Here is a 13,516-nt window from a genome sequence, read left to right on the forward strand (position 1 = left end):
GTTGAGACAAATACTGATTCTTGAAAAAAGGGAAGGGTTTAAGGGCAACAGTGATGTGTTTGGGCTGCTGCAGGAAATGAGGATTGGAGAATGCCAGATGGGTGGGCCTGCCTATCAAAGTTCAGGCCATGGGTTATTAGCTTGTTTTCTGGAATGAATGAATTATACAGTTTTCTACTGACCTTTTCATCACAGTTGCAGATGTCCATTCCCTTGAGTAGTTCCCTTCTGCTATTCTGGGAAGATGCCAAACTTTTAAACTTCAGATAACTGCTTTTGAATGTCTGCTTTCACATTGCATAGGCATGAGATGTTCAGCCACATAATTTTTTTTTTTTTCAGACAAAGTTTTGCTGTGTCGCCTAGGCTGGAGAGCAGTGGCATGGTTTCAGCTCACTGCAACCTCTGCCTCCCAGGCTCAAGCGATCCTCCCACCTCAGCCTCCCAAAACTGGGACTATACAGGCACATGCTACCACTCCCAGCTAATTTTTGTGGCTTTTGTAAAGATGAGTTTTCGCCATGTTACCCAGGATGGTCTTCAACTCCTAGGCTCAAGCAATTCACTTGCCTCAGCCTCCCAAAGTGCTCAGATTACAGGCATGAACCACCGCACCCAGAAGCCACAGGACTTTTGACGTGAGTTGGATGAGCAAGTAATTGAATCTCCCAGGAACCAGACAGAACCCAACTAACCACGAGTCCACCATTCTCTGCTGCTGCTGAAGGCTTTGAGCAGTTCCTATCTGACAGTTTACCAGAGTCTTGTTTGTTGTCCTTTTAAACTGGTATTTTTTAATTAGCTAAGTAGTGCTTATATATGGTACAAAATTAAAAGGTAAAACAAAAAAGTAGATGGTGAAAAGTATGTTTCTTTGTTACCTTGAGTCTCAGTCACTCAGTTCTCTCCAGAGGCACTGTTTCCAGTTTCTTTTGTATCCTTCCAAACACAGTATTTATTATATTCATATACAATTGAATGTTTATTGAAAGTTTGATCCATGAGAAAGTCCTCATGGGTAAAGCAGACCATCCAAATTTAAACAGCTATATAAGGTTGATTTATTATCTGAACACCATAATTACAAAAACATGCACAGATATGAGAATGTTCTTTGACCATCAGAAATAACTAAATTGGCCGGGCACGGCAGCTAACACCTGTAATCCCAGCACTTTGGGAGACTGAGGCAGGAGGATCATGAGGTCAGGAGATCAAGACCATCCTGGCTAACACGGTGAAACCCCATCTCCACTAAAAAACAAACAAACAAACAAAAAAAAAACCAAAAAATTAGTCGGGCGTGGTGGCGGACACCTGTAGTCCCAGCTATTCAGGAGGCTGAGGCAGGAGAATGGCGTGAACCCGGGAAGCGGAGCTTGCAGTGAGCCGAGATCACACCACTGCACTCCAGCCTGGGTGACACAGCGAGACTCTGTCTTAAAAAAAAAAAAAGAGGCCAGGTGCGGTGGCTCCCGCCTGTAATCCCAGCACTTTGGGAGGCCGAGGCGGGCGGATCACGAGGTCAGGAGATCGAGACCATCCTGGCTAACACGGTGAAACCCCGTCTCTACTAAAAATACAAAAAAAATTAGCTGGGGATGGTGGTGGGTGCCTGTAGTCCCAGCTACTTAGGAGGCTGAGGCAGGAGAATGGCATGAACCTGGGAGGCGGAGCTTGCAGTGAGCCAAGAGTGCACCACTGCACTCCAGCCTGGGCGACAGAGCGAGACTCTGTCTCAAAACAAAACAAAACAAAACAAAAAAAACACTAAATCAACCACTTTCCAATTTATTCTTAGCAAGAGGGTGGCTAGTTCTAGAATAGGCTTTTAAAGGTCTCATCTTATGCAGCAGATGATGTCTGAATCTTGTGAAGTTGTGTGTAATTTAGGATTCTTTGCATGCCGACTTATTTCTTGAAATAGGAGAGGCTGTCAGTCGGCGCCACATGTGGGCTGGTGGCTCCGTGGCAGTGGTGGCGGCTGGACTCCGGCACCATGAGTGGCTTCAGCACTGAGGAGCGCGCCACGCCCTTCTCCCTGGAGTACCGAGTCTTCCTCAAAAATGAGAAAGGACAATATATCTCTCCATTTCACGATATTCCAATTTATGCAGATAAGGATGTGTTCCACATGGTAGTTGAAGTACCACGGTGGTCTAATGCAAAAATGGAGGTTGCTACAAAGGACCCTTTAAACCCCATTAAACAAGATGTGAAAAAAAGAAAACTTCGCTATGTTGCGAATTTGTTCCCGTATAAAGGATATATCTGGAACTATGGTGCCATCCCTCAGACTTGGGAAGACCCAGGGCACAATGATAAACATACTGGCTGTTGTGGTGACAATGACCCAATTGATGTGTGTGAAATTGGAAGCAAGGTATGTGCAAGAGGTGAAATAATTGGTGTGAAAGTTCTAGGCATATTGGCTGTGACTGACGAAGGGGAAACCGACTGGAATGTCATTGCCATTAATATGGATGATCCTGATGCAGCCAATTATAATGATATCAATGATGTCAAACGGCTGAAACCTGGCTACTTAGAGGCTACTGTGGACTTAGAAGGTATAAGTTTCCTGAAGGAAAACCAGAACATGAGTTTGCTTTTAATGCAGAATTTAAAGATAAGGACTTTGCAGTTGATATTATTAAAAGCACTCATGACCATTGGAAAACATTAGTGACTAAGAAAACGAATGGAAAAGGAATCAGTTGCATGAACACAACTGTGTCTGAGAGCCTGTTCAAGTGTGATCCTGATGCTGCCAGAGCCATTGTGGATGCTTTACCACCACCCTGTGAATCTGCCTGCACAGTACCAACAGACGTGGATAAGTGGTTCCATCACCAGAAGAACTAATGAGATTTCTCTGGAATACAAGCTGATATTGCTGCATCGTGTTCATCTGGATGTATTAGATGTAAAAGTAGTAGCTTTTCAAAGCTTTAAATGTGTAGAACTCATCTAAGTAAATTCTGCTGTGACCAATCCAATGTACTCAGAACGTTACCCATCTAAAGCATGTTTCATATCTCAACTAAGATAACTTTCAGCACATGCTTAAATATCAAGGCAGTTGTCATTTGGAAGTCACTTGTGAATAGATGTGCAAGGGGAGCACATATTGGATGTATATGTTACCATATGTTAGGAAATAAAATTATTTTGCTGAAAAAAAAAGAAATAGGAGAGGCAACATGGCTTAGTGGAAAGAACAGGAGCTACGAAGAGCCGTGTTCAGATCCAAGCTCTGTCACTGAAAACAGCTATGCTTTGGACAAGTTACAAATTACAAGTTACAAGCCTTTTAGGACTGGGTGCAGTGGCTCACACCTGTAATCCCAGCACTTTGGGAGGCCGAGGCAGGTGAATCACCTGATGTCAGGAGTTCGAGACCAGCCTGGCCAACATGGTGAAACCCTGTCTCTACTAAAAATACAAAACTAGCCAGTTGTGGTGGCGGGCACCTGTAATCCCAGTTACTCAGGAGGCTGAGACAGGAGAATCGCTTGAACCCAGGAGGTGAAGCCTGCAGTGAGCCAAGATCGCGCCACCGCACTCCAGCCTGGGTGAGACAGAGCAAGACTCTGTCTCAAAAACAAAACAAAACAAAAAAAAAACAAATCTAAGCCTTTTAAAATTATGTACAATAGATTTAAAAATACCTATATTCAGTGTCATGAGCATTAAATGAGACAGATAATTCAAAGCACCTAGTCCAATGTCTGGCAGGTGGCAATCACTCCAGCAACGGTGGCAGCAGTAGTACTGGTGCCATACACAGTGCACATTCCATATACACTACTGGGCCAAGGAGTAATAAATCCTGCTAGGGTTTTCAGCTGCCCCAGTAACTTCCAAGCTTCCAGAGTAGCTTGGAAAGGGGCTTTATGACACCACAGCTTCGTGACTCTGCATGCCTGTTTTTACCTACAGGACTGAGTTTAGGAAACAAGGGCTCCTCGGCTCGTTGCACAATAGTGTTTCAGTCAACTCTTGTTTCCTTGATGCTGCTGGGGGGCCTCTGAGGTTTTTCCTCTAGTGGTGCTTCTCAAACTTTTTGGTCTCAAGATCTGTTTACGTATTTAAAAACTATGGAGGACCCAAGGGACTTACATTTATATAGGTTATAGCTATTGATATTTGCCATGTTACAAATTAAAACTTCAAATTTTAACATATTAATTTTATTATATTATTATTATTATTTGAGACAAGATCTCACTCTTCACCAAGGCTGTAGTGCAATGGTGCAATTATAGCTCACTGTAACCTTGAACTTGTGGGTTCAAGCAGTCCTCCCTCCTCAGCCTCCTAAGTAGCTAGGACTACAGGAGATAACACCACATCAAAATTGTTTCTTGTAGAGATGGCAGTCTCACTATGTTGCCCAGGCTGCTCTGGAACTCCTGGCCTCAAGTGATCCTCCTGCTTCAGCCTCCCAAAGCACTGGGATTATAGGCGTGAGTCACTGCATCTGGCCAACATATTTATTTTAAATTCATATAAAAAGAGCAACAAGAAACCCATAACATGTTAACATAACATTTATATGAGAAATAGCTGTTTTTTTCCAAAACTAACAAAACATGTGGTTGGAAGAGTAACATTGTGTTACATTTTGGGAGAGTTCCTTGACCTCTGGTTTAATGGAAGACAAATGCATTCTCATAATACTACTGCATTCAATCTGATGTGATATGTTGTTTTAGATGAACTATAGGAAGAAAATTCAGCCTTACAGAGATTCACAGTTAGAAAAGACCTGCTGGGGTGGCCAGGCATGGTGGCTCATGCCTGTAATCCCAGCACTTTGGGAAGCCAAGGTGGGTGGATCACGAGGTTAGGAGTTTGAGACCAGCCTGACCAAGATGGTAAAACCCCATCTCCACTACAAATACAAAAATTAGCTGGGCGCAGTGGCAGGCGCCTGTAATCCCAGCTACGTGGGAGGCTGAGACAGGAGAATTGCTTGAACCCGGGAAATGGAGGTTGCAGTGAGCCAAGATCACGCCACTGCACTCTAGCCTGGGTAACAGAGTAAGACTCCATCTCAAAGAAAGAAAGAAAAGACCTGCTTGGGGAGTCTCGGGGACTCCCCAAGGGTCCTTGGACCACACCGCCCAGAGTCTGATTTGTTTCCTGAAGACTTTAGTACCTTGAGGGCAGAGAGTGTTTCTTCATTTGATGGGTCACTGAATGGGGACAGTTTTCATTTGGTGTGTGATAAAATGCTTTTGACAGATTGGCTGATAGAGGGAGCTATAGGCTAATACTAGCCCACATATATAATACTGAGATACTAACTTTTCTCCTTTCACAGATGAAACCAACAGATTTAGACAGAACTGGTGTCTAAAGAGTTACATCCGGCCGGGCGTGGTGGCTCACGCCTGTAATCCCAGCACTTTGGGAGGCCAAGGCGGGCGGATCACGAGGTCAGGAAATCGAGACCATCCTGGCTAACACGGTGAAACCCCGTCTCTACTAAAAATACAAAAAATTAGCCGGGTGTGGTGGTGGGTGCCTGTAGTCCCAGCTACTTGGGAGGCTGAGGCAGGAGAATGGCGTGAACCCGGGAGGCGGAGGTTGCAGTGAGCTGAGATCATGCCACTGCACTCCAGCCTGGGAGACAGAGCGAGACTCCATCTCAAAAAAAAAAAAAAAAAAAAAAAAACAGAGTTACATCCCTGGCCGGGTGCGGTGGCTCACGCCTGTAATCCCAGCACTTTGGGAAGCTGAGGCAGGTGGATCACCTGAGGTCAGGAGTTCGAGACCAGCCTGGCCAACATGGCAAAACCCCATCTCTACTAAAAATAAAAATAAAAATAAAAATTAGCTGGGCATGTAGCACGTGCCTGTAATCCCAGCTACTCAGAAGGCTGAGGCAGAAGAATCACTTGAACTCGGGAGGCGGAGGTTGCAGTGAGCTGGGATCGTGCCATTGCACTCCAGCCTGGGCAACAAGAGCAAAACTCTGTCTCAAAAAAAAAGGAAAAAAAAAAAAGTTACAGCCTTGCACTTCCAGACATTGCTTCTCAAAGAGGCTGCCCAGAAGATAAAGCAAAGGTTAGACACAAAAAGGGATCAATTTAAGACAAAAATTTCCACTTGTTTAAGAAATGGGAAAGAATTCACAATAGCCAAAAAGTGCAAGCAACCCAAATGTCCATCGATGGATGAATGAACAAAACGTACTGTATACACACATGGAATATTATTCAGCCTTAAAAAGGAAGGGGACATTCTGACACTTGCACAACATGGATGAGTCTTGAGGATATTATGTTCAGTGAATAAGCCAACCGCAAAAGTACAAATGCCGTATGATTCCTCTTGAAGGAAACTAGGGTAGTCATACTCATAGAGACAGAAAGTAGAATGGTGCTTGCCACGGGCTAGGGGAGGGAATATGGGAGGTGGTTTTTTTTTGTTTGTTTGTTTTTTGAGACAGAGTCTTGCTTTATCACCAGGCTGGAGTGCAGTGGCGTGATCACAGCTTACTGCAGCCTTTACCTCCTGGGCTCAAGCAATCCTCCCACCTCACCCTCCACAGTAGCTGGAACTACAGGCATGCACCATCATGCCCAGCTAATTTTTTGTTTAAATTTTTTGTAGAGATGGGGGTCTCACTACTGCACCTGGCCAGAAGTGGTTGTTTAAGGGATATGAAAAAGTTCTGGGCTGGGCGCAGCGGCTCACGCCTGTAATCCCAGCACTTTGGGAGGCCAAGGCGGGCAAATCTCCTGAGGTCAGGAGTTTGAGACCAGCCTGGGCAACATGGCAAAACCCCGTCTCCAACTAAAAATACAAAAATTAGCTGGGTGTGGTGGTGCATGCTTGTAGTCCCAGCTACTTGGGAGGCTGAGGCAGGAGAATCGTTTGAACCCAGGAGGCGAAGGTTGCAGTGAGCCAAGACCACACCACTGCACTCCAACCTGGATGACAGCGAGACCCTGTCTCTAAATAAATAAATAAAAATAAATTAAAAGGTTAAGATAGTAACTTTTATGTTACCTGTATTTTACCATGTTTAAAAGGAAAGGGCCTGACTGCGGCAGCTCATACCTGTAACCCTAGCATTTTGGGAGGCCAAGGCAGGAGGATTCCTTGAGGCAGGAGTTCGAGACCAGCCTGGGCAACATGGTGAAACCCCATCTCTACACACACACACACAAACACACACACATACACAAGCAGACACACGCACACACACAATTAGGCCAGCATAGTGGCATGCACCTGTAGTCCTAGCTACTATGAAGGCCGAGGTGGGAAGATCCCTTGAGCCCGGGAGTTCAAGGCTGTAGTAAGCTATGATTGTACCACCATACTCCAGCCTGGGTGACAGAGCACGACTCTGCCTCAAAAAAAAAAGAAAGAAAGGGGCTGGGCATGGTGGCTCACTCCTATTATCCCAGCACTTTGGGAGGCCGAGGTGGGCGGATCACTTGAGGTCAGGAGTTTGAGACCAGCCTGGCCAACATGGTGAAACCCCATCTCTCCTAAAAATACAAAAAAAAAAAAGCCTGGTGTGGTGGAGGGCGCTGGTAAATCCCAGCTACTCAGGAGGCTGCGGCAGGAGAATCGCTTGAACCAGGGAGGTGGAGGTTGCAGCGAGCCAGTGTCGTGCTACTGCACTCCAGCCTGGGCAACAGAGTGAGATTCCATCAAAAAAAGAAAAAAGAAAGAAAGAAAGAGAGGAAGGAAGGAAGGAAGGAAGGAAGGAGAAAGTAGAAATGAACTTCTTTCTCTAATTTTGTTCTGACTGATCTCATCCCTTCTTAGCTACTCAATTCAGTTGCACAATTATTTATTGAGCACATTCTATGTATAAAGTCCTCCCAGAAACAAAGATCAGTGAAACAGTGCCTATTCTCAAGGAGTTGACCCTCTAGTAGAGGGTTGGTCAAGATACATATACAACAAGGCCAAAGAGATGCGCTAACAGGATGAAATGGGTCTTGGAGAAGGCGGTGTTTGGACTAGAACTTAAGGACCATAGGATTTCTGCTGGGGCTAAGTTTTGGGGAAGCTTTATGAGCACAAAGGAGACAAACTAGTTTTCTACATTGCTGATCAGGTTAAAGGCTTAGAATCATGTCCAAAATGTTGGTACAGATGTTGAAGATTATTGGTCCAGTTTCCCATTTAATACAGGAATCCATTCTACTTGATGAAAGAAATCAGGAGGTAATGCAATGTGGCTACTGCGAGGAAACCATGGTCCCTGGTAAAGCACATTACATTTAAAGACCTGCTTTCTATCTTGCTTTCACCTGTAAGCTTTATCATCAAGCTCCTCAACCTCTCTGAGAACTGGCTTCCTTGTCTATTCCAAGCTTAGCGCATACTACAACTAACATATGTGAAAATTCTCAGCAAGCGTTATAAGCCCTGTTTATTAGCTCAGCACGGTGGCTTATGCCAGTAATCCCGGCACTTTGGGAGGCTGAGGTGGAGGATCCCTTCAGGCCAGGAGTTTAAGACCCGCCGGGGCAACATAGTGAGGCTCTGTTTCTACAAAACATTTTAAAAATTAGCCGGTGTGGTGGTGCGCACCTGTAGTCCCAGCTCCTCAGGAGGCTGAGGCAGAACGATGGCTTGAGCCCAGGAGTTCCAGGCAGTAGTGAGCTATGGAGCATCACTGCACTCCAGCCTGGGTGACAGAGCAGGGCCCTGTCTCCAAAAACAAACAAACAAACAAAACTGTTTTACCTTTCTTTCTTTTTTTTTTTTTTTTTTTTGAGGCAGAGTTTCACTCTGTCGCCAAGGCTGGAGTGCAGTGGTGCGATCTCAGCTCGCTATAACCTCTGCCTCCCAGGGGTTCAAGCGGTTCTTGTTCCTCAGGCTCCTGAGTGGCTGGGACTACAGGTGCATACCTGGCCAATTTTTGTATTTTTAGTAGAGATGGGATTTCACCATGTTGCCCAGGCTAGTCTTGAACTACTGACCTCAGGTGATCTGCCCACCTCGGCCTCCCAAAGTGCTGGGATTACAGGTGTGAGCCACCATGCTTGGCCTGTTTTTCTTCTTACTATTCTGGCTAATTTCTACTTGTCTTTCAAGGCTCAGCGAGGACGAGTTGGGTAGAAAGCCTTGCAGGGTCGTCCACTTACTTTCACACTGCATTGAGTCGCCTGTTTGCAAGGTCATCTGCTCCCCAGAACGTGAACTCCCTCAGGGGTGCCTGATTGACTTCTGTAACTCCAGAGCCTGGCACAGCACACAAGATAAATAGTGGTGCGCTAGTTAAGAGCTCTGGCCTTGAAAATCAGATAATCAGGGGTTGAATCCTGGCCCTGCCACTTACTATGTGACTTTGGGCAAGATCCTTAGCCTCTTCCCTGGGCCTCAGTTTCTTCAACTGCAAAGTGGGGATAATCATTACAATTACCTCATAGGCTGAAGTGAGGAGTTCAACACGGGCTCATGCACTTTTTTTTTTCTTTTGAGACAGAGTCTTGCTCTGTCGCCCAGGCTGGAGTGCAGTGGCGCGATCTCGGCTCACTGCAACCTTGGCCTCCCGAGTTCAAGCGATTCTCCTGCCTCAGCCTCCTGGGTAGCTGGGACCACAGGCGCGTGCCACCACACCCGGCTAATTTTTGTATTTTTAGTAGAGACAGGGTTACACCATGTTGGCCAGGCTGGTCTCGAACTCCTGACCTCAAGTGATCCGCCAGCCTCAGCCTCCCAAACTGCTGGGATTACAGGCGTGAGCCACCGCACCCAGCCTGGGGCTCATGAACTTAAAGATCATGGCCCAGTGCCAGGCACACGGGAATTCAGAATAGTAATAGACAACTATTGTTAAGTTCTCTATGTCTGTTGCATAAGTAGATGAGGCTGTAGATAACTACACTCTTTGTCTAAAAGGGCCAAGTTCTCATTAGAACACTTTGCTGAGCCCCTGGTGACCGAATCCCTAGCTCTGGGGTGAGCGACATGCCTCCAAGGAGCTGCAGCCAGGAGACAGCCAGGCGAAGGCGGGGCTCTGCCTCTGGGCTCCCCGAGGGGCGGAGGCCGGCGCGCGGGTCACGTGGGGGCGCTGGAGGCGGGGCTTGCACACGCTGGTCACGCGGTCAGCTATTGACACTTCCTGGTGGGATCCGAGTGAGGCGACGGGGTAGGGGTTGGCGCTCAGGCGGCGACCATGGCGTATCATGGCCTCACTGTGCCTCTCATTGTGATGAGCGTTTTCTGGGGCTTCGTCGGCTTCTTGGTGCCTTGGTTCATCCCTAAGGGTCCTAACCGGGGGTAAGTGCGCGAGGCCCGCCTTGGGAGGAACGAGCGGTGAGGAGCTAGCAGGCCGGGGCGGGGAAAGGCACGACCCCGACACGGGTCAGAGAACGTTGCATGGGCGCCCCCCGCGCTGCAGAGTCAGGCCCCTGACCCGGCGGAACTCCTTGTGTTCCTTTTCGCAGCAGCTTCAGTGTCCTCCGGCCTGAGCGAGTGGAGGGTGACCTTTGGTGGACCCCCCTTGGAAACGAGTTTCAGGGGAATTTTTTCTCATCACAGTCCTGTGTGGGGAGGTGCAGTCGGAAATGAGCAGGCCGAATCTGGGAGAAACTGGGGTTTGTCCCTAGTCGACTGTCCCCCTTTAGCCCTGCCTTCCACCCACACGAGGCCTCGTTTGCCTGAACTTAAGGATCAAATAAATAAAACAGAAATTGGCTTCTCTGCCTCCCATGCTGTCGCGGTTGCGTACAGAACAAGCTCCTTCGACAACATTGAGCCCAGGCCTTGCGTCTAGTGGGCGCCAGGAGGCGGTTGGGGCCTGATCTAAGCGAGATTAATTACCAAAGAGCAGGAGGTATTGTTGAGAAACCCCTGCGTCATGCCTTTTGGAGGGCGCTCCGGCTCTTGTATGTGAGTGTAAGAAGTGCTTAGAATGATTGGCTAAGAAAGATTTTGTTTTTCCAGATTTCTTTGTTGGTTAGAGCTTTGTCTATTTTGGAATTAAACTTTTTAACTGTAGTATAAAATAGAGGCTTAATCTTCAAAGGAGCCTTGGAACACCCTCTTCCTGGTTCCTCTTTTGCTTTTCAGTCATTTTTTTCTCAGTTCAAGATGATGAGAGGTGAAACTTCGACTGAAGTCAGTTTGTCAGAAACACCATCTCTTGCTTTATTCTTGAACCTAATTGGTGGCTTCATAGTGCCTGGTTTTCATAGTACCTTGTATGCACAGGAGGCACCCAATAAATACCTGTTGAGTGAATAGTTCTATTGTCTTTATTAAAAAAGATTTTTGGCCAGGTGCCGTGGCTTACTCCTGTAATCCCAGCACTTTGGGAGGCCAAGGCGGGCGTATCACGAGGTCAGGAGATCGAGACCGTCCTGGCTAACACGATGAAACCCCGTCTCTACTAAAAATACAAAAAATTAGCCGGGCGTGGTGGCAGGCGCCTGTAATCCCAGCTACTTGGGAGGCTGAGGCAGGAGAATAGCATGAACCCAGGAGGCGGAGCTTGCAGTGAGCCGAGATCGCGCCACTGCACTCCAGCCTGGGCGACAGAGCGAGACTCCGTCTCAAAAAAAAAAAAAAAAAGAAAAAAAATATTTTTACTACTTCCCTAATATTTTGTGACCTGAACCCCTTTTGCTCCCTAGGATACATTTGCTTTATTAGTCTAAAATTATTTTTTTTAAAAGATACATGGTAGATGAATTTTTATCATTTTTAAGTATCAAGTTCCTCCTCCCTGGTAACACCAGTTATATGGGGTCATCTCTCCTACCTATAGAGGTTGATGGACAGAGTCAGAATTCTGGCATTATTAAAGCAATTGTATTTACCAAAGTTAATTAGACTTGTTTTTCCTACTGGAGTTAGAGAACAACAAAGTGCTTCTTTATTGTGTTTATATCTTCAACTGTTTCATTACCCTACTGTCTGCCTTTATGGCCTTTGTACTCAAAGAAGCATTTATTGATGTACTAATAGCACTGACAATTCCTTTCTTAAAGACCATTCTCTCTCCTTCCTTGGGATGTCATTGCCATTATCCAGGGTAATGAAACCCATCCTGTTTCCACTTAGCCCTAGTGAGTGTCATGATTCAGGTATCTGACCAGCTAGTGATATATAGACATGTGTCACTTAACAAAAGGGATACGTTTGAGAAATGTGTTAGTAGGGCTTTTGTGTGAACAGAGTTTACTTAAACAGATGGTACAGCCTACTACACACCTAGGCTATTTGGTAGAACCTGTTGCCTCTGGGTAGGCTACACACCTGTACAGCATGTTACTGTCCTTAAATACTGTATAGACAAATGTAACACAATGGTATTTGTGTATCTAAACATAGAAAAGGTACAGTAAAAATACATATCAAAGATTTAAAATGGTCCACCTGTATAGGGCACTTACCATGAATGGAGCTTGCAGGACTGGAAATTGCTGTGAGTGAGTCAGTGACTGGTGAGTGAATGTGAAGAACCAGGACATTGCTGTATACTATGGTGGACTTTAGAAACACTGTATACTTAGGCTACATGAAATTTCTGAAAAAATATTTTTCTTTCTTCAAAAATAAATTAACCTTAGCTTCCTGTAACTTTTTTACTTAAACTTTTGAATTATTTTTAACTTTTTGACTCTTTTGTACTAACACTTGGCTTAAAACACAAGCAAGGCTGGGCACGGTGGCTCACACCCATAATATGCAGCACTTTGGGAAGCCGGACAAGAGGATTGCTTGAGACCAGCCTGGGCAACACAGCGAGACCTTATCTCTGAAAAAAATTTTTTTTAATTAGTTGGGTATGGTGGTGCACACCTGTGGTCCTAGCTACTGGGAAGGCTGAGTGAGGGGGATGGGAGTGTTTGAGACCAGGAGTTCCAGGATGCAGTAAGCTATGATCACACCACTGTACTCCAGCCTGGGCAACCGTGAGACCCTGTCTCTTCAAAAATGAAACAAGTCCAGTGGCAGAGTCTGGGGAAGAGGCTGCAGGCACCATGTCCATTTTCACAGATGGCAGGAAGAAGCCCCTGAAACAGCCCAAGAAGCAGGCCAAGGAGATGGATGAGGAAGATAAGGTTGGTTTTTTGTTGTTGATTGTTTGTTTGTTTGTTTTTGAGACAGAGTCTCACTCTGTCGCCAGGCTGGAGTGCAGTGGCGTGATACTGGCTCACTGCACCCTCCGCCTCCTGGGTTCAAGCATTTCTCCTGCCTCAGCCTCCCGAGTAGCTGGGGTTACAGGCACGCACCACCATGCCCAGCTAATTTTTGTATTTTTAGTAGAGACGGGATTTCACCATGTTGGCCAGGATGGTCTCGATCTCTTGACCTCATGATCCACCCATCTCAGCCTCCCAAAGTGCTAGAATTACAGGCATGAGCCACCACGCCTGGCTGGAAGATACATTTTTTAAACAAAAAGAGAAGCAGAAGAAACTGGAGGAGCCGAAAGTGAAGGCCATGGGGAAGGGGCCCCTGGTCATAGGTGGAATTAAGAAATCTGGCAAAAAATAAGCTGTTCCATGTGCCTGAGGTGATCGAT

General features: G+C 46.2%; 2 protein-coding genes across 2 annotated transcripts in view; both read left to right on the forward strand.

The window, feature by feature from the left end:
- Positions 1-1,976: 1,976 nt before the first annotated feature.
- LOC109026809 (inorganic pyrophosphatase-like) lies at positions 1,977-3,190 on the forward strand. Its single transcript, XM_019026532.4, is given in 2 exon segments — positions 1,977-2,561; positions 2,564-3,190. Coding segments are annotated over 2 exon segments (864 nt in total). The 5' UTR covers positions 1,977-1,999; the 3' UTR covers positions 2,866-3,190.
- A 6,878-nt stretch (positions 3,191-10,068) lies between these two features.
- Positions 10,069-13,516, forward strand: part of ATP6V0E1 (ATPase H+ transporting V0 subunit e1) — a 51,488-nt gene continuing 48,040 nt past the window's right edge. Inside the window, exon 1 of the mRNA XM_004043004.5 lies at positions 10,069-10,263. Within this exon, the coding sequence (XP_004043052.1) occupies positions 10,160-10,263 (104 nt within the window). The 5' untranslated portion in view covers positions 10,069-10,159. The remainder of the gene's footprint in view (positions 10,264-13,516) is intronic.

Source organism: Gorilla gorilla, chromosome 4 (assembly GCF_029281585.2).
Source record: "Gorilla gorilla gorilla isolate KB3781 chromosome 4, NHGRI_mGorGor1-v2.1_pri, whole genome shotgun sequence".
Lineage (NCBI taxonomy): Eukaryota > Metazoa > Chordata > Mammalia > Primates > Hominidae > Gorilla > Gorilla gorilla.